Below are 18312 nucleotides of genomic sequence, written 5' to 3'. Positions count from 1 at the left end.
GGCAAGTTGGGAAATGCTATGTGACCAAATCCCATACCATGCTGCCGTCCTGGTCAGTGCTGCATCATCCAACAAACTGCACCACCTTGTGAGGTGTGATATAGAACAGACTGGCTGAAAGCCTGGTGAAAGCCTATTTCAAGAACAATATTCCAAATTGGGTAAATACTTGAAGGAGAAAACAATTTGCAGGGGATTAGGCCAAATTGGATAGTTACTTAAGCACAGGCATGATGAGCTAAATGGCCTCTTTTTATGCAGTGTGATTCTGTGAAACCACCTTTACTGCATACAAAGCCGGACAAACACGAACAAAATGATTTTAGCCACATTGTATTGAGTACCATGACTACATTACTGACTGCCAATCCAGAGAACAGGAGTTCAAAGCTTACTGTGATGATCTGAGAATTTCGAATTCAGTTTTAAAATGTTTGAAAACATATTATATTTAAATTAAAAACTCATAATTAGTAAATGTGACCATGAATTACTGTCAAGATTTCATGAAAAAGTCCTGCAGACAAGGAAATCTGCTGAAAATATAGTAAAATACTTCAGACGCTGGAAATCTGAATAAAAACAGAAAATGCTGGAGAAACTCAGTAGGTCTGGCAGCGTCTGTAGGGAAAGAAGCAGAGGTTAACACTTCAAGTCTGATATGACTCCTTTTCAAGTTCTGAATAAGTCATATTAACTTAGTTTCTGTCTCCACAGATGCTGCTAGACCTGCTGGGTTTCTCTAACACTTTGTTTTTTAGAAAGGAAATCTTTTGCTTATTACATATCTGCTTATTTATGAGACTCTAGCTCCACACAAATGAGATTGATTCTGAATGGTCCTGTGGGACCTATAAATCCCTCAGTTGTGCTAGCATAGCTGGAGACAGAAAATGAATGCCAGTCTCATTGCCCAAATATTATTCCTAAAAAAAACCCCTCAGTTTGTTGTTTTGGGATTGGGAATGGTTAAAAAAATGCATAAAGTACAGCTGATACCTCATATTACCAGGGTATCTGGAAATACAGCCTTAACATATAAAATCTGATAGAAAAAGTTATTTTCTTCTTACTCTGTTGATGACAGTGCAGGTAGACAATTTCCTCCAGACGAATGGTCATGGCATAGTCCCAGTATATACTGAAAAAGATCAAATCATTTAGATACTGACATTTCACAGTGAGCAGCCATTTCCTATGCCACAAACAGGTCCAAGATGCTTATACCAGATGAGGAGATACAGAGTTGATTGAACCAAGCAGAGAACCTTTATTCACCAGATCCCTTCCAAATTACCGAGCATTTGTGCAGGCTGCCCTTAACTTCCCCAGTAATTTCTGAGGTAGGTTCACAACATAATATAGATAGCAAAGATGACAGTGACAAGAATACACATTTCATCAATAAGACTCTAGTGATTGCTAGGGGCAGAGAATGACTTGAGGATCATCCTTTGGAATTACCATTTCCAATGGAACAAGGGTAAGTCATTTATCTCAAAATGATTCACACTGGCATTCCCTCAGTTTCTGTCACTCCTGGTATTAATAACAGTGAAGCAATTTCTCAGGATATAATTTCAGACATATAAACAAACATTTTTTTAAAATCAACCTGTTTGACCATATTATGATTCACTACTGGGGCAGTAAAGACTTGAACTCAGATCATTCAATCCACAGGCTGGAATACTACAACTACGCCACAAGATGTACTGCAAACAAACTAATTTATTGAGTATTTGTTTTCCAGTGAGGCACAAAAATCCTAAATTGGTATTCATGATTTGGAGGTGCTGGTGTTGAACTGGGGTGTACCAAGTTAAAAATCACACAATATCGGGTTATAATCCAACAGGTTTACTCGGAAGCACTAGCTTTAGGAAAGCCGCTCCTTCACCAGGTGGTTGTGTGCCCTGTGTCCTACGATCTTATACTTCACAATCACCTAATGCAGGAGCAGTGCTCCGAAAGCTAGTGCTTCCAAATAACCCTGTTGGACTATAACCTGGTGTTGTGAGATTTTTAAACTGATATGGTAGCGTCCTGGTAACCACAAGAGAAATAACACAATGTCAAGTCCCATCACAAAAAGTTGTGAAGCTAGATTTGAGAAATGTGCTAACTAATGGGTAGGTCCAGGGAGTGACCATGCTGCAAAAAGCCAACATATCTTTCAAGAAAAGGAGCCAGGTCCCACCTACAGAATCAATTATATAGTCCCATACTCTCAAAGACAATAAATATTGCCTTGCCAATGTCACCTATATCTTAGGTCACTATTTAATAACACGAACTATAAATGTGGATGGTACCCCCAGGAAATCCAATATGGCTGTAAAAGATGGGACGTATTATTAAACAATCTTCATGGAGGTTAAGATCACAATTAAATTTTTACTTCTTGCACCAAGTTATGCTATTCTTCAGGAACTTTGATATGCGGCTTCAGGATTTACAAAAAGCTGTGTGGATATGTGCTACCTAGTCACCAGTAAATGTTGTACCCGAGTGGAAAGGACAGTTTCAATGGAACAATCTATTACCCCATCTCACAGCAGTTAAGGGAGCTATTGCATTGCTGAGTTTGGTCACTTTCTTTCATTCTGTTTACCCTTTGTTCCTCCTGACATCTCCTGAAGCCATTGATTTTTGTTGGTGTATCATCTCCAAAGATCTCAGGGCCCTAGCGGTACAACAGCCAAATTTAGGTTGGGAACGACAGTCAAGTTTCAAACATGGGTGACACTACAGTCCCATTAAATGAACAGCTTTGTGATCCATGAGGGGAGGGGGGTCATTAATTGACTTTCCCCTTTGTGTAACTGAAGGGTCCAGAAGCCTCCTACAGACTACCTGCCTGCATCCCCCAACCACGATCCATTAATCCAACAGTTTGGTCCAGTCAAAGAAAGCTCTTTTACTGAGAAAATGATTCTGCACTCTTCTTGGCTGCAAAGATAATAAATGAATGATTTGTTGATTAGAATGGTGAACATGGAATAGACTTTTCGAAAGCTCCAGTTGTCAAATCACAGATCGGAATGATTTTTACACTCAACACTATCCCAGGGAGCTGTAACTTACCAGAGAGCTCTGCTTCTCTTCCCCAGTGGCCAGATAGATTTCTGGCAATTGATGCTGGGAGTCACACAGCAAAATCAGCAGAGAGAGAGAGACCAAGTTCCAGGTAGAGCAGGGTGATAAATTTGGTGAGCACATAGTGCAGTGCAGACAGCAGAGAAAGCAGAGGCAAACACAGCAACAGAAACAGTGAACAGCCATTGGCACCAGCATTAACCCAAATGAGTGGCAGGATTGAAACGAAAAAGGAGACAGACAATAAGTTCACAAAAAAAAACAAAAAGAAAAATCATGTTAAAACACGTCACAATATTGCCATGCTTTACTGTACCCAAATGCCAACTTCCTTTCACACGTTCAGTCAAAGTCAGTGCAATTATCAAAGCTGTGTCCTGTATCAATGCACACTAAAGTCATTGCTCCTTGTTTGATCTTTGCCTCCTTTGCTGCAGGTCTTGATTCTCACTGAGATGCTTGCCTGCTGCTATCTAAATGGCTATCCCTCCACACCTCATAGTAGCCAACTCACCCAAGCCCCTCGATTATCCAAACAACACGAACAGGAGTATGTTGTTTGGATAATCAAATGTTTGGATATTCGAATACTCAGATATCACAGTTTACCCAAGCACTGGGACCTTGAGATCTCATTCGGATAATCCGAAACTCGGTTCATCGATGTTCCGATAACCGATGTTGTACTGCATTGCCTTCAGACACATGCAGGCATCCCACTGCCAAACACATTGATGAACATAGAGTTGACTCCTCCGCTCCCTGCCGTGACTACACTATCTGCAAAGCCAGTGTGAATCTGGATATTCATGAATAATGTCACACCGGGAATTGCGTTCCCACTGTCAGTGGTGAGTATTCCAGAGATACATTTCATGAAGAAAGTCTTCAGCTCAGCCTGAATTAAACTCACAGCAGATTTTGTCCAGGCCTCACAGCAATTCTAGTTGGAAGTTAGGCTTGGTGAGCAAAGCTCGACTTTGACAAATCCAGCTTCTTAATTCTCACATCTTGCCAAAAATTGTAAAAGGCACCCAGGAGAATTCCAGCTCTGATGTAAATTAGTTACCTCCTCTCATAATCCAAGTCCCCCACTGAGCCATTCATCAGCTGGTTGGGTGTCCATTTTAACGTCATGGTGTCTCCTGTTTGATGAAGCGAAAGGTATCCCAGGATAGGTTCCATATCGTCTTTCTGAAGAGAGAACATTAGTTAGTAGAGGTGTGAATTACTGTGCTAATGATTAGATTAGATTAGATTAGAATCCCTACTGTGTGGAAACAGGCCCTTTGGCCCAACAAGTCCACAGTGACCTTCCGAAGAGTAACCCACCCAGACCCATTTCCCTCTAACTAATGCACCTAGCACATTGGGGAATTTTATCATGACCAATCCACCTAACCTGCACATCTTTGAACTGTGGGGGGAAACCAAAGCAGAGGAAACCCACGCAGACATGGGGAGAATGTGCAAACTCCACACAGACAGTCGCCCGAGGTTGGAATCGAACCCGGGACCCTGGTGCTGTGAGGCAGCAATGCTGCCACTGAGCCACTCTGCAGCCCTGGACAGGGATTAAGATGAGTGTTGCACTGCAAAAATTCAACAAGACAGTGCCTTCCAAACCCATGATCACTTCCATCTGGAATAACAAGGACTGCTGATACATGGGAACACCACCACCTGCAAATCAACATCGTGATTTGAAGATATATCATTGCTCCTTCATTGTCGCTGGGTCAAAATCCAAGCATTCCCTCCTTTTGGGAATTGTGTGTCAATCTACAGCATGTAGACTGCAGCGATTCAAGAAGCAAGCTCACCACCATCACTTCTCAAGGGCAGCTAGGAATGGACAATAAATGCTGATCAGCCAGTGACACCCATGTCCCACCAGTGAATTTTAAAAAAATTGGTGCCAAGGAACAATGCTTCCTGAAGTTCTCCAGTTAGTAAACAGGGATGAAGAGCACTTGGTCCACCCTGCCCTTTTACAGGACATAGCAGAACCCAGGATCATTTTCATGTTTCCATCAAATGTTTCTCCAGGCAGTTAACCTAAACCGCCTTGACTTTAAGAATAGAATCAGGCCCTGCTACCCCCAGCAAACTATACAGTTACCATGCAAAGTTTGGAGTTTCCTTTTTACCCACCCTTCCACCTGCAGTCACACGGGAGCAAGTTCACCTCCAAATTCTCCTCCAAGCCATAGATGATCTTGACTTGGGAACCAGGAGTAACCACTTAAAAATATCAGGTGACCACTTAAGACACTGATGAGTCAAAACATTTTCTCTCAGAGGATCATAAGTCTTTGAGCTCTCTTCCTCAAAAGGCAATAGAACTAAAGTCTTTGAAAGTTCTTAAGGCAGAGATAGATGGTTTCTTGGTAAGTAAGGAGGTGAAAGGTTATCGGGGTAGGCAGAAATATGAAGTATTCAGACAAAATAACTTACTCTTGCTGCAAACTCACACATTCATGTTTTGGGACTATATTGCTATTCCTTCGCTGTCGCTGAGTTAGCAAGCTGAAGTACTTTGCTTTTGTTTATTCAAGGATATGGCCATCGATGACTGTGCCAGTATTTGTTGTCCATCCCTAATTGCCCTCACTAACAGCATTATGGGTGCACCCACACCATACAGTGATTCAAGGCAGCGGTCTCACCCCCACCGTCTCAAGGGCAGTTGGGGCTGGGAAATAAATGCTGACCCAGCCAACGAGATGCACATCCTATGTATGTATAAATCAAAACAAAGACCAATTATGTGACTGAGGGCTCTGGAACAAGTGGGTATAGGTCGAAAACTAAATATGAGTGCTTCTATAGGGAAGTTGGGAGGGGATAGAGCACACATTAGGAGTCTGTGGTTGAAACTATATTGACATTTAATAATAGGTGAGACATGCGGTTGAAGGGACATCAGAATAACTGATTATAGAGGACAAATCAAACACAGACTGTGGATCTGTCATAGCTCAAGTTCCCTGATTATGTGTGTGCAATAAGTGGAGCAAGGGTGACTCAGGAGAAATAGTTTATATCACCACTGACAGCTGTGAGATTTTGAATTAAACCAAGGTAACATCTCCACATAAGTCATTGTGCAATACATGTCAATGCAACAACTGGTGATTTACCCACATTCAGGAAGCATTCCAAATAATTAACAGGCAGATTTGTGAGTTATGCGCTAAAAATGTGAATAGGAATTCTCAAATTCAGATGACTTCATTATATAAATTCCAAACAATGTGAATTATGATTCAGTGGTATAAACAGCAACTGATGTTGCAGTTAGCTTTAGTGACAATATCGATTGTACTGTCACCTTGACTACAGGGTGTTACAAAGCACTTTACAGCCAATGAAGTACTTTGAAATTGTGCTCACTGCTTACACAGGAACATGGATCTTAAAAACAGGAGTAGATCAGTCAGCCATTCAATAAGGTTGTGGTGTCAGTTCCACTTTCATGTCTGTATGTAATGTAGGAAACAGCAATTAATTTGTGTACAGCAAGTTCCCACCATGGGACAGTACAGGTTTAAATCCTTCTCAGCAACATTGTGGAACCTTCTACATGATCCAGACAGGGCAGGTGGAGCTGTGCTTTAGCATCCCATCTGAAAGGCAGTAACTCCAACAATGCAGCATCTCCTCAGTATTTCACCAGACTGTCAGGCTGGATTGTGTACTCAAGTCTCTGGAATGAGACTCGAACCCACACAACCCACTGACTTGAAGGCAAGAGTGCTACCCACTCAACCACCGACACCAGCACACACAATCCTTGCAGCACATACAATAAAATGCATGCGCACAATTGGACAGTTACTCACCGGCTGAACCAGGACATTGTTTTTGCCATACAATAGCGTTGCCCGCGAGTTCTGGTGCAAAGACTCGACATAATCACGGGCGGAAAGTGTGAGCCGATCGTCCATGCTGCCACTAGAATGTCGCTTCTGAATCTGGAAACAACACACAGGAGAAAAGAGCAGCAGCCAATGACACCAGATGATTGTACAGAAGTACTTGTAACAGCATGGTGTCAATAACATAGGACCAAGGGAAAGCACAGAGAGGTCATTGGCCCTATACTGAATTGATACTGAGGAGAAAGACCATTGAGCCCACTTCAGCTACACCACTTGAAAAGTCCCTCCAGTTCCTTCCTTTTTTTTTACAAATAGCAAATCCGATCTTTCTCTGTCATTAAATAACCTGGGATCTGAATTCGGTTGGAACGGGAGCCAAAAAGAACAATATTCCCTTTGTCTTATTGCCAAATATGTTTTTATAAACTTCTTTCTGCTTTCATAGCAATACTTCAGGAGACTGACCAATATCTTTTTTCCATTTTCTCTTTCTCAGGTAACTATTTTAAGTTTATTCACAGCTGAAGGCCAGATTATTAATTGGTAACGAAATTAAGAGTTGTGGGGAAAAGCAGAAAAATAGAATTGAAGATTATCAGTTCAGCCATGGTCTCATCGAATTGTGTTGTTGACTCAATGGGCAGAATGGCCTATTTCTGTTCTTACATCTAATGGTTTTACTCATTCTCCTCAAGAAATGTCAATGAACTCCACCCAATCAGCAGTCTGTAACACGGAATTCTAATTTCTAAGACCCTTTGTGTGATATTTCCTTATTGGCTTTTCAGTTCTCATTGTATTCATAACATTCTCATCACCTAATCTTCAAACGCTTAAATACAAACAGCTAACCTCTATTTACCTCATCATGGTGGTGTACTACAGTTCACTCAGGGGTTTGTGTTGCTCTGGTAATGTACATTTTTACCTCCATGCTGTAGCTCAGAGATATGGATGATGATGGTTTTGGGTCCAGCATCCTCTCCATCATATGATTGACCAGAAGTCTCTGTTTCTCTTACCATTTGCCATAGGCATGTGTTGGAAGGATTTTCAGGCTGATACTTAATCTCTTGACCACATTATAAATGGATCTTCCTTGGACATCAAGTCCTGGAGTAGGACTCAAATGCGGAGCTCACAGGCAGTGACACTAACCCAGGATCTCCGCCCCACCCCAACCCACCACATTCACAGTAAGCCTTGACACTTGCTCCTCAAAGGAAAAATGCCTCCAGTTACTAGGGCAACAGCTGGTACAAGCCCTCTCGCATCCAAACACGTCACAACTCTCTGGAATTGACAGGGAATAGAGTTGAAGGGGTGAAGGAAGGAACTTTCTTAAAAATTAATGAATATTTCCAGCGATTCTTGTTAAATTTCTATTTATAGTCTGTGAATCAGCTTATTCCCAACAGTAATAACTACAGGAAACACTGACACCAGAAGGAGTTCATCAGGTCTCCTTACTGAGCAAGTGTGAATTATTAGTTCTTGTAGCTCTGGTGATAATAAAGAAGGGTTTCAACCATTCTCATTCATTAGTTAGCGAACAGCAGGGCATTACTAATAGGTAACTGGCATCAGGTCATGGGAAACGTGAAGTTGACATGATGAGATTGACTAACTGGCTGAAACCACAACTGATAATTCTACCTTAATGGAGGCAACAAATAATGAAAGCAGCTCATCGAGTCAGGGGTTACATGTGTCTTCACATGAGGAAAAAGTAATTTTAAACCACACACCCTGCTGTCCAAAAATAGGACAGTCTATCCAAAATTGTTTTTAACACTTCTTTTTCCTTCCCCTCTAGTCCTGAGGTCCTGAACATCCCATGCAGCAATCCATTCTGAAAACTAAAGAGTACATTTGTATTTCTAAACCAACCCCTGCAGTCCCCCATCATTAAGACATTTCAAAGTTCTTCACAGCCATTGAATGACTCTCTGTGCACTGTCACTGCTGTCATAAGAAAAATCTAGCAGCCAATTTCAGTCACAGCCAGATTCCAGGTCAGGAGAACAATGTCAGAAGAAAAATAAAGTGGATAGAAAAAAGATAAACTGGAACCTGACTCAGGTTGAAAACTCTGAATTTGAGTGTTGCTGAGAGACATGTTGTTGAAACTTTTTATCATCAGAACACATGCAAGAATGCCAAATTCCAAATGACCATAACAATTTATACAAGAGGAAAGGGTGTTGATTGGTTGGCATGGTGATCCTGACTGGCAAGACTCCATGGCAATGCCATGGCCAATCAACCAGCATCCTTTTCTCCCATAATACATTTGTGTGATTTTATTAAAATTCTTGCCTTTGTCCTAATGACTGTTTCAATAGCATATATCTCTTTTCAACCACAGTTGTGTACAAACAAGCAACTGTTAGTATAAGAATATGGAGCATGAATACACCATTTAGCCAATCAGGCTCTGCTGTCATTCAATACAATCACAACTGTAATTGACATCCATACTAGTTCCTGAGAGACATCTGTTTCCTCTTAGCCTTAAATATACTCAATGATGGTGTACTCACAACCCGCCAGGATGAGGACTTCCAAAGTTTCACAGCCCTTCAAGTGAAGAAAATTTTTTTCTCATTTCAATTCGGAATAATCAACCCCTTTATCCTTGAGGCCAGGGGAATTCAACCTGTCAAACCCCTACTCCTACATTCAACTGCAATCTAATGATCTCCTTGCTGAAAAGCTAATCAGGCACAGACAATAGGAGCATTTGGGCTGGGCAGAGCTGGAGCTGTGTTGCACTCCCCACCATTACAGATTTGAACAATTTACTGACTGACATTCAGCAGCTTGACTCACTAATGTGACTCACAGGCTGCTGTTACTCTTGGAAACTATAGGTGCAGAGTGAATCCACAGCCTCAAGGAGGAAGAAAGCTGGAAGGGAACAAAAGTTTTGAAAAGCTGCCCAATCAGCCAGCTACTTTTGAGTCATATCATTTCCCACTCCCTCTGAAGAGGGAAAGCTCTGTACAAGCCTCAGTACAAGCGTAAGTGCAGGAAGCATGTTCCCAATGACCAGAACCAGAGTTCACAGTCTAAGGGAACTGGGTGGGCCATTTAGGACCAGGGCTGAGAAGTATCTTCACCCAGGTAATGGGTGAGCCTGTCTGGCACAGAAAGGGGATAAGGCTACAACAGTGGATCTTTTCAAGAGGGAGTTAAATATCACTCTTAAGACTAGCGGAATCAAAGAGCATGGGGAGATAGCATGACTGGGTACTGAGTTGGATGATCAATCATAATCACACCAAGCCTACAAGACTATGGACCAAATGCTAGAAAATGACATTAAAATAATTAGATGCTTGTTTTTGACTGGCGCAGACTCAAAGGGCTTTTCTTTCTGCTGTACTGTTAGAACTCTACTGAAGGAAGGAAGGAGCAGGCTGGAAAGGCCGAATGGCTTGGTCCAGCCCCTATTTTCTATGTTTGTAGATTTTTGACAGGTATCACGTCAAAATCCCAGAGAAACTTCAGCCCTCAGCTCCATCTCGGTGTGCGCGCGTGCGCGGGACGATGCCATCACATGACCTGAGGCTACCCTCCCTACCATTGGTCAGTCGACCCACCGCCCTCCGTGGCGGTTGGAAACTCTCGTGCGCGAGCTGGGTCACCATTTTGAAAAAAAATCTGCAACCGCCTTCTTTCTCTGTCTGTAACTACAGTGTCCGAGATACTAGAAAGCTCCACTGAAAAACAAAAGCCCCCAGTGAATTTTACTGAAAGCTCCAGCCGTCTCTTCCTGAGATTGCTCGCCGCAATGTCCTGGACAGTTCAGGCCCGTTCTCGAGCGTCGGCCTCCAAAATGGCAGAAGGGAACGAGGAGATTTGATCAATGTGCTCCCCTCACTCCCCGCCCGGTCATTTGCAGGACAGGCTCGGGCCCCTCAAAAAAAGGGAGGTAAACGTGACCCAACTCACACAAAGGGCAGGCCTCTTGGTGGGCGAGTCCTGGCGACAGTGGGCGCTGTGAATGCGATGCCTCTGGACCAACTCGTCCGCCGAAGGATCCGTCCAGAAATGGTCGGCTGTCTTCATCTTCGTGTACTCGAGGGCGCATGGCCCAACTGGAGGAAAGAGAGGAGAGCATAGTGTAGTCACAGCCATGAGATTCGGGTTCAGGCAAGAGGCGTCAAACCACCATTTTAACACTAGCATTTAATTATTTGCTCCATGACGAAGACAAATCGTTGCCAACGTTCTAATGTGGGTGTGCCGGTGTTGGACTGGAGTGGACGAAGTTAAAAATCACACAACACCAGGTCATCGCCCTGTTGGACTATAACCTGGTGTTGTGTGATTTTTAACTCTGCAAAAGCTCAAAGTTTAGCAGCATCAGTGGAGAGAAATCAGAGTTAACGTGTCGGGTCGAGTGACCCTTTCTCAACGTCTTCTGAGGAAAAGTCATTGAACAAGAAAGGTTAAGTCTGATTTCTCTCCACAGTTGCTGCCAGACTTGCTGAGCTTTTCCAGCAATTTCTGTTTTAGTTTCTGATTTACAGCATGCCCAGTTATATTTGGTTTTTAATTACTTGCTATTGTTTTGATTCACAATTAAAAATCCTCATCTGTAAAACCTAGGGAAATGCAATGTCTTGTCCTGGACATGGAGTTACTGATACAAACACACATGTGCACATACCACAGTACACAATACCACCTGATATGTGGGGCAAACAACAGCCTCTTCATCGCCAGTTATGCTTTCCAATTGTCATTTCTGTGATTCTAACTGGTATTCCAAATGCATTGCAGTAATGAATGGTCACTTTTCATACTAAAGATCATAATGGCATACATTTGAAAATAAAAACGAAACAAAATTTTTTAGCATCTTTCATGACATCAAGACCGTACCAAAAAAATGTTTGTAATGTTTACTGAGTTGGAAATATTGGTCAACATGCTAGGGAGAATTCCCCTGCTCTTCCTCACAATATTGCCAATCAGATCTTTAACTTGATCCAAAAGGTGGTAACCTCCGATCATACAACACTCACTTTGTACTGCACTGGAGCGTCAGCCTGCATGTTGTGCTCAAGTCTCTGGAATGTGATCTGCAGCTCTGAAGTGAACATGTTCCCCACAGAGCCATGCTTGACATCCTCAAAATAATCACTTAAAAAGAGTATTTCAAACTATTTTAAAGTGATCAATTTTACCAATGCTTTGATTGTGGTGAATTAGGTAGGTGCCATGATGGGAGATTTCCTGTGTTAGAGGAATTAATGGCAACCACTAGCTAGTCATTTTTAATGACTATCTGAGCAACAGTAGCAGTTCTGTCTTGCTGGTGAACAAATATAAATGATCTTTTGCACAGCCTCCATCTGGCAGCCATTTTTGCTTCAATATAAAATTCTCCAGTGCTCACCTAACAGCGAGCCCAAAATCGGCCCGTCCACAGGGTCCATCATGAGAGCCTCCTTTTCATAGTATTTACTGAGGAGAGAAAAGATACAGAAAACATTTTTGATTGGCAAAATTTCTGTAGAGAACCCCCCCCCCCCCCCCCTCCCCCTCCCCCAAACCACCTTCTGAAGGCACCCATGTCTTCACTGGGATTATGGACTCTACGTTACACCCAAGTGACCCTTGTTTACCTGTCAGCTGGGATGGGTAGTGCCAGCAGGCTAACTGGCCATGGGTTGTACCCAATCATGGCTTATGTGTGCTCAGTAAGTAGAGAGGGAATGTAGTGTTGAGGGTGTAAAGCATCACGGACTAACAGCATGAGCAGTATTCAATGTGTTCTGTATCATGTCCACTGCATTGTTTGTAATTGTAACATTCAGTCCTAAGGAACAAATCTGCATCAATATTAATACGGATTTCACCCAACTCCAATTGCACAGCGCTCAGTATAACCAGAAGCTATTGTCACTTCAAGCATCTCAGTCAGAATCACCTGGTGACAGTAGATATGGGTGCTCCCAAACACAGACATTGTCCACCCCAAGTTCTGTTTCTGCTAAAGAATTTCTCCATTGGGGAAATAATTTACAGCAAAGCGATACATCAAAATTGGCTGGTTGTTTACTTGTGATTGCCCCACAATGTGAAATTCTTGGAGGTGTGTGTTTGTTTCAGATCCTTGGGATGTATGTATGGTGCTTGCTTATGCCAACAAACTTGTTGAGAAAACTTAAAATAGGCTATTGCACTGCAGCTCCCATATAGCTCTGGCAGAGCAGGAAACACTCCTGTTCTTCTTAGGTGCATTGGAAGGATGCACAAATTGATAATCAACCTGTTTGGCCTGGTGTGATACATTTTCCATAGTTATTAAGTCTTGAGGGAATTGAACCAGGGGCTCCTGGCCCAGACATAGGGAACACTACCTCGGCCCCTAAGAGCTTGAGGTGCAGGTACAGAAAGAGACAAATATGTCCAACTGTATCTCTGGACCATCTACTCAGGGGTAATTCAAGGAAGTCACTGGCCACCAGCACTGACAGAAAATGAAGCAAATCTCCCATCTACTGCCAATAATCACACTAGGGTTGCAACCCACTCCCGATTCGAGATTAAAATCTTTGCTCATGCTAAGGCAGATACGATGCAACAACCCACTGTCCCACAGGGTACTGATGTCCATGTCTTGCAGCTACACCAACAGAAGTCAATGTTGTACATTTCAAGAAGCCAGCTCAAGTCATCAGTACAGCAAAGGACATTTGTAACATCAGCATAGAGTGTATGCATTGTGTACCCCTATCACTTGACACAAATATCGGTCATTTAGGCTGAGAGCAGATGCACTCCAAAGGTTTACAGCTCAGGATTAATGTATTGGAGTTGCCTTTGGACAAGGGAGCTTACATTAAGGGCAAAAGAGGAATCAGTGGGAGAATAGGGCCCATTAAAGATAAATTTGGCCATTCAAGTGTGGAACCACAGGAGATGGATGAGATACTAAACAAATACTATGCTTCAATATTTACGGTGGAGAAGGACATGAAAGCTGAGGGGACTTAGGGAAATAAGTAGTGATGACATGAAAGAGTTCATATTACAGAAGAGGAGATACTGGAGATCTTAAACTGCATAAAGGTAGATAAATCATTGAGACCTGTTCAGGTGTTTCCCAGAACTTTGTGGGAAGCTAGGGAAAGGATTGCTGAGCCCCTTGCTGAGATGTTTGCATCACTGCTAGCTACAGTTGAGGTACCGGAAGACTGGAGGTTGACTAATGTGCTGTTATTTAAAGGTTGTACGGAAAAGTCAGGAAATTATCTACTGGTGAGTCTTAAGTCAGTGGTGGGTAAGTTGTTGGAGGGGATTCTCAGGTACAGAATTTGCATGCATTTGGAAAGGCAGAGGTTGATTAAGGATAGTCAGACTGGTTTTGTGCATGGGAAATCATGCCTCACTAACTTTATTAAGTTTTTTTGAAGAGGTGACAAAGAAGATTGATGAAGGCAGAACAGTAGACATTGTCCATATGCACCTCAGCAAAGCATTTGACAAGGTTCCGCATGGTGGACTGGTTAGTAAGGTTAGATTACATGGGATTCATTTGGAGCTAGCCAACTGGATACAAAATTGGCTTGAAAAGGAGTCAGAGGGTAGTGGCGGAGGGTTGCTTTTTGGACTGGAGACCTATGCCCTGCGGTGTGCCTCAAGGATCAATGCTAGATCAACTGCTTTTTCTCATTTATATAAATGATTTAAATATGAGTATAGGAGGTATGGTTAGTAGCTTTGCAGGTGACACCAACATAGGTGGTGTAGTGGACAGTGAAGAAGCGTACAATGGAACCTCAATCAGATGGGTCAAGGAGTGATGGATGGAGTTTAATTTAGATAAATGTGAGGTGCTGCATTTGGATAAGGAGAACAAGGACAGGACTTGTACAGTTAATGGTAGCGCCCTGGGCAGTGTTGCTGAACAAAAAGACCACGGGGTCCAGGTGTATTGTCCTTGAAAATGGAGTTGCAGTTAGACAGGGTGGTGAAGATGGCATTCGGCACATTTGCCTTCATTGGTCATGACATTGAGAAGAGGAGTTGGGATGTCATCTTATAGCTGTACAGGATATTGGTGAGGCCCCTTTTGGAATACTGCATACAATTCTGGTCACCCTTCTATAGGAAGGATGTTGTTAAACTTGAGGGGGTGCACAAAAGATTTACAAGTATGCTTAGAGTTTCAGCTATAGGGAGAGGCTGAATAGGCTGAGGATTTTTCCCTGGAGCATCAAAGACTGAAGGGTGACCTTATAGAGGTTTATAAAATCCTGAGGGATATGGATAGGGAAAATAGCCAAAGTCTTTTTCCTCAGATGGGGGAGTCTAAAATTAAGGACATAGGTTTAAGGTGAGGGGGGAAACATTTTAAAAGGACCTGGGGGGTAACTTTTTCACACAGAGTGGTGTGTTTATGGAATGCCAGAGGAAGTTGGCGAGGTGGGTATAATTACACAATTTAAAAGATATCTGGATGGGTATATGTCAGGAAGGGTTTAGAGGAATATGGACCAAATGCTGGCAAATGGGACTAGGTCAGGTTGGGATGTCTGTTCAGTGTGGATGAGTTGGACCGAAGGGTCTGTTGTTGTGCTGTATGACTCTACAACTGGAAGAACAAAGAGACAACATCCTAAGCACACGAACGGAGTAATGTTCGTCTCCACAGCCCCTCTCGTAATCCAGCAAATAATCTAAATTTGGAAAAAGTCAAGTAAAACCATTCTGTACATAAAGAGTCACCATTGTGTCACCATTAGGAATAGCACTGCTCAGCAGTCCAACTCAGTTTTCTATCGAAAGAAAGGGCTCTATTTATTTCAAAGGCACAGTTGAAACAGCTCAGTACCAACCTACTGTTCTCCACAAGGTGCTGCACGATTTTGTCCAGAACTTTCTCGAAGAGGGCAGTGCGGATCCACAGATGTTTGACAGCTTGAGCAGACAGATGAGGCACCTTCTGAGATTTGCGAACATGCTCTTGTGGGGCTGCACCTTGGCTCCTCCTGTGGATATAAACAGCATATTTTCAGGATGGAGTCCCTGGTAGTGGAGAGTCCAACAGGCCAACTTCAACCTACAGCTAGTTTTTTCTGTCACAACTTTATCATGCCAGGGGACTTTGCAGAATAAAGTTATGACACTAAATGCTTGGACAGAGAGGTAAGTTTTAAGGAGCATCTTAAAAGAGAGAGAGGTGGAGAAATACAGGGAGAGAACTTCAGAGATTAGGGCCTGTGGCAGCTACAGTCTCAATCTGAATGGAACCCATTTGTGTTGCACACTTTTACAGTATTTCTGAATGCCATATTCCACGATTCATATCTTTGAGTAAAGACCTTTAAGTCAACTTCCCTTCTCAACCTGATTTCCCAAACTGTGTGCACAGCACAAACAGCAGCTTCCAATAATTGCAGACCAAGCCGTCACCAAAATAGGCAGAACTCTAGTCTAAGGCAGCAATGTTGGCACTGGAGAACTTCACCCCCTTACCTACTCTACACAGGAATCCAGAGGGAATGTGACATTTTATAAAAACGGAAGTGGACAACATGTTCATTTCTAGCACTCAATACTAGGCTGGGTTTTAAACATCGCCAGTGGGTGGGGTTGGGGGAAAGGTAAGGAGTGATGTGATCTGTTCATCACCTACCCTCTCACTGACCTGTCATTTTACTTGGGGAGGGTGTGTGTCTGTGTGTGCGCACACATGGGGAGAACACCTGAGGCAGCTTGCCCATTCTTGGACCCACTGAAGCTCTTAATTAAGGACGACTTTAGGGTCTCATCACTGGGCGTTATTTTACCCTGTGGCAAGGGTCAGCACAAGCTATGCTTCAGCTACACAGGCAGATTGTGGATTTCCTGGGCTCATCGGAGGCCTTGTCTCACATTATCATACTCCTCCCCTCCTGACTTGCACTGGCCCCTTCCCCTCACCCCAACAACCCAGGTTGGATGATACATCAATCTCCAGGCTAAAGACAGAGCCCAGGACCATGTTTCAAATGTGGGGCTCTTGCCATGCAGTGCTAGTGTTCCTAACCCTGAGCTGGGAAGCCTAAATTCAAGTTGTACTTGCATGAGTCATAATATTCCTGGACAGGTTGAATAAAAATGTCTCTTCGTGAAACTTTAAGCCTTGCCTTAAAGCGATTAACAATGGTCTTCACAGGTTGTGGGTGAGAACTGTGCCCCCCTCCCCCTTAAAATTCAGTACATTGAAAATATAGCACAGAAATAAAACCAGACTTTATGCTCTACCTAATCATTCTCCGAGTTAAGCTTCATCTCACCGTCTCTATATCTTTTTATTCTTGTCTCCCACACTTAGATCCCTTTAACTGCGTCAATGCTGTTCACTGCGTATGGTGACAAGTTCCATATTCTCATCTTTCTCTGGCTGAAAGGTTTATCATAGAATCATACAGTACAGGAGAGATCCAGCAAGTCTGTACCAACGACAATAGACTAAATCTACACTAGTTCCACCTTCCTGCACGAGGCCCATACTTTTGAATGTATGACACTTTATAAATCTACAGCTTTTTTTAACCCCCAGTTTAGCATCAGCAGCATGAGTGCTTAAATTTTCAAAATTCGGGAAACATTCTTTTAAAAGAAACAATTTTACCAGTGAGGATTTATATCAGAGGATTTGTCATAGTTTGAGATGTTTTGAAAGTGACTTGGTGAAACTAGGACCATTTTGCAAAAGTTGAAAGAGTTCTGAAAAACAGCAGGAGGTTCTTATTTTGCTCAAGATAAGAATTGGTTACTCCTGAAATCCCTACTGGATTTATTTGGGTCCATTTTTAATAGTTCTGCTGTCAGCCATATCTATTTTACATTGTGCCCTTTAAGAATTTTGGAGGCCTCTCTTTTCCAGTGGATTAAAAGAACCTCTGACAATTATTCCAATTAAATTTCTTCTGCCAAAGGACAACACAAATTCCTTTCAGGTACATGGGAGCAGATCCTTTAAGTTGCTGCCTCTGTGGAACCATGCATTTAAAGAAGTTTCTCACAGACTCAAGAAAATACTTCAGGGGCTCTTGGCCCCAGCTTGCCCAATCTTCTCTGATGTGTCCTCCACATAAGTGTGTTACCTGCTGTCAATTAGCTGCTCCAGTTCTTGCACCTTCCTGCACAGCTCCTCAGCCAAAGGAAAGGTCTTTGCCACCTTCATGAACAAGGCGGCTATTTTGTTACTCCGGAGGAAGCCAGCCGCCCTTCGCTTGAGTCCATGCAACACACACGCTTCCACAGCAGCTGGGGAAAAGGAAGAGGACAGAGAGAGAAAGTGGGGGAGAGAGAGAGAGAG

The 18312-nt window shown here is 42.8% G+C and overlaps 1 protein-coding gene across 4 annotated transcripts in view; it reads right to left on the bottom strand.

Annotated features, from left to right (window-relative positions):
* Positions 1-18312, bottom strand: part of LOC122562558 (small G protein signaling modulator 1-like) — a 197495-nt gene that overhangs the window by 58064 nt on the left and 121119 nt on the right. For all 4 annotated transcript variants that reach the window (XM_043715489.2, XM_043715488.2, XM_087999922.1 and 1 more), the window contains 7 exons: positions 18098-18260; positions 15842-15994; positions 12394-12461; positions 10941-11086; positions 6945-7076; positions 4169-4293; positions 1074-1141 (listed from right to left, as the gene is read on the bottom strand). In XM_043715489.2, the coding sequence (XP_043571424.2) occupies positions 1074-1141; positions 4169-4293; positions 6945-7076; positions 10941-11086; positions 12394-12461; positions 15842-15994; positions 18098-18260 (855 nt within the window). The remainder of the gene's footprint in view (positions 1-1073; positions 1142-4168; positions 4294-6944; positions 7077-10940; positions 11087-12393; positions 12462-15841; positions 15995-18097; positions 18261-18312) is intronic.

This window comes from Chiloscyllium plagiosum, unplaced genomic scaffold, assembly GCF_037043375.1.
Source record: "Chiloscyllium plagiosum isolate Xiang-an unplaced genomic scaffold, Cpla_swu_hap1 HiC_scaffold_24, whole genome shotgun sequence".
Lineage (NCBI taxonomy): Eukaryota > Metazoa > Chordata > Chondrichthyes > Orectolobiformes > Hemiscylliidae > Chiloscyllium > Chiloscyllium plagiosum.
This window is presented reverse-complemented; position numbering and strand designations above follow the sequence as displayed.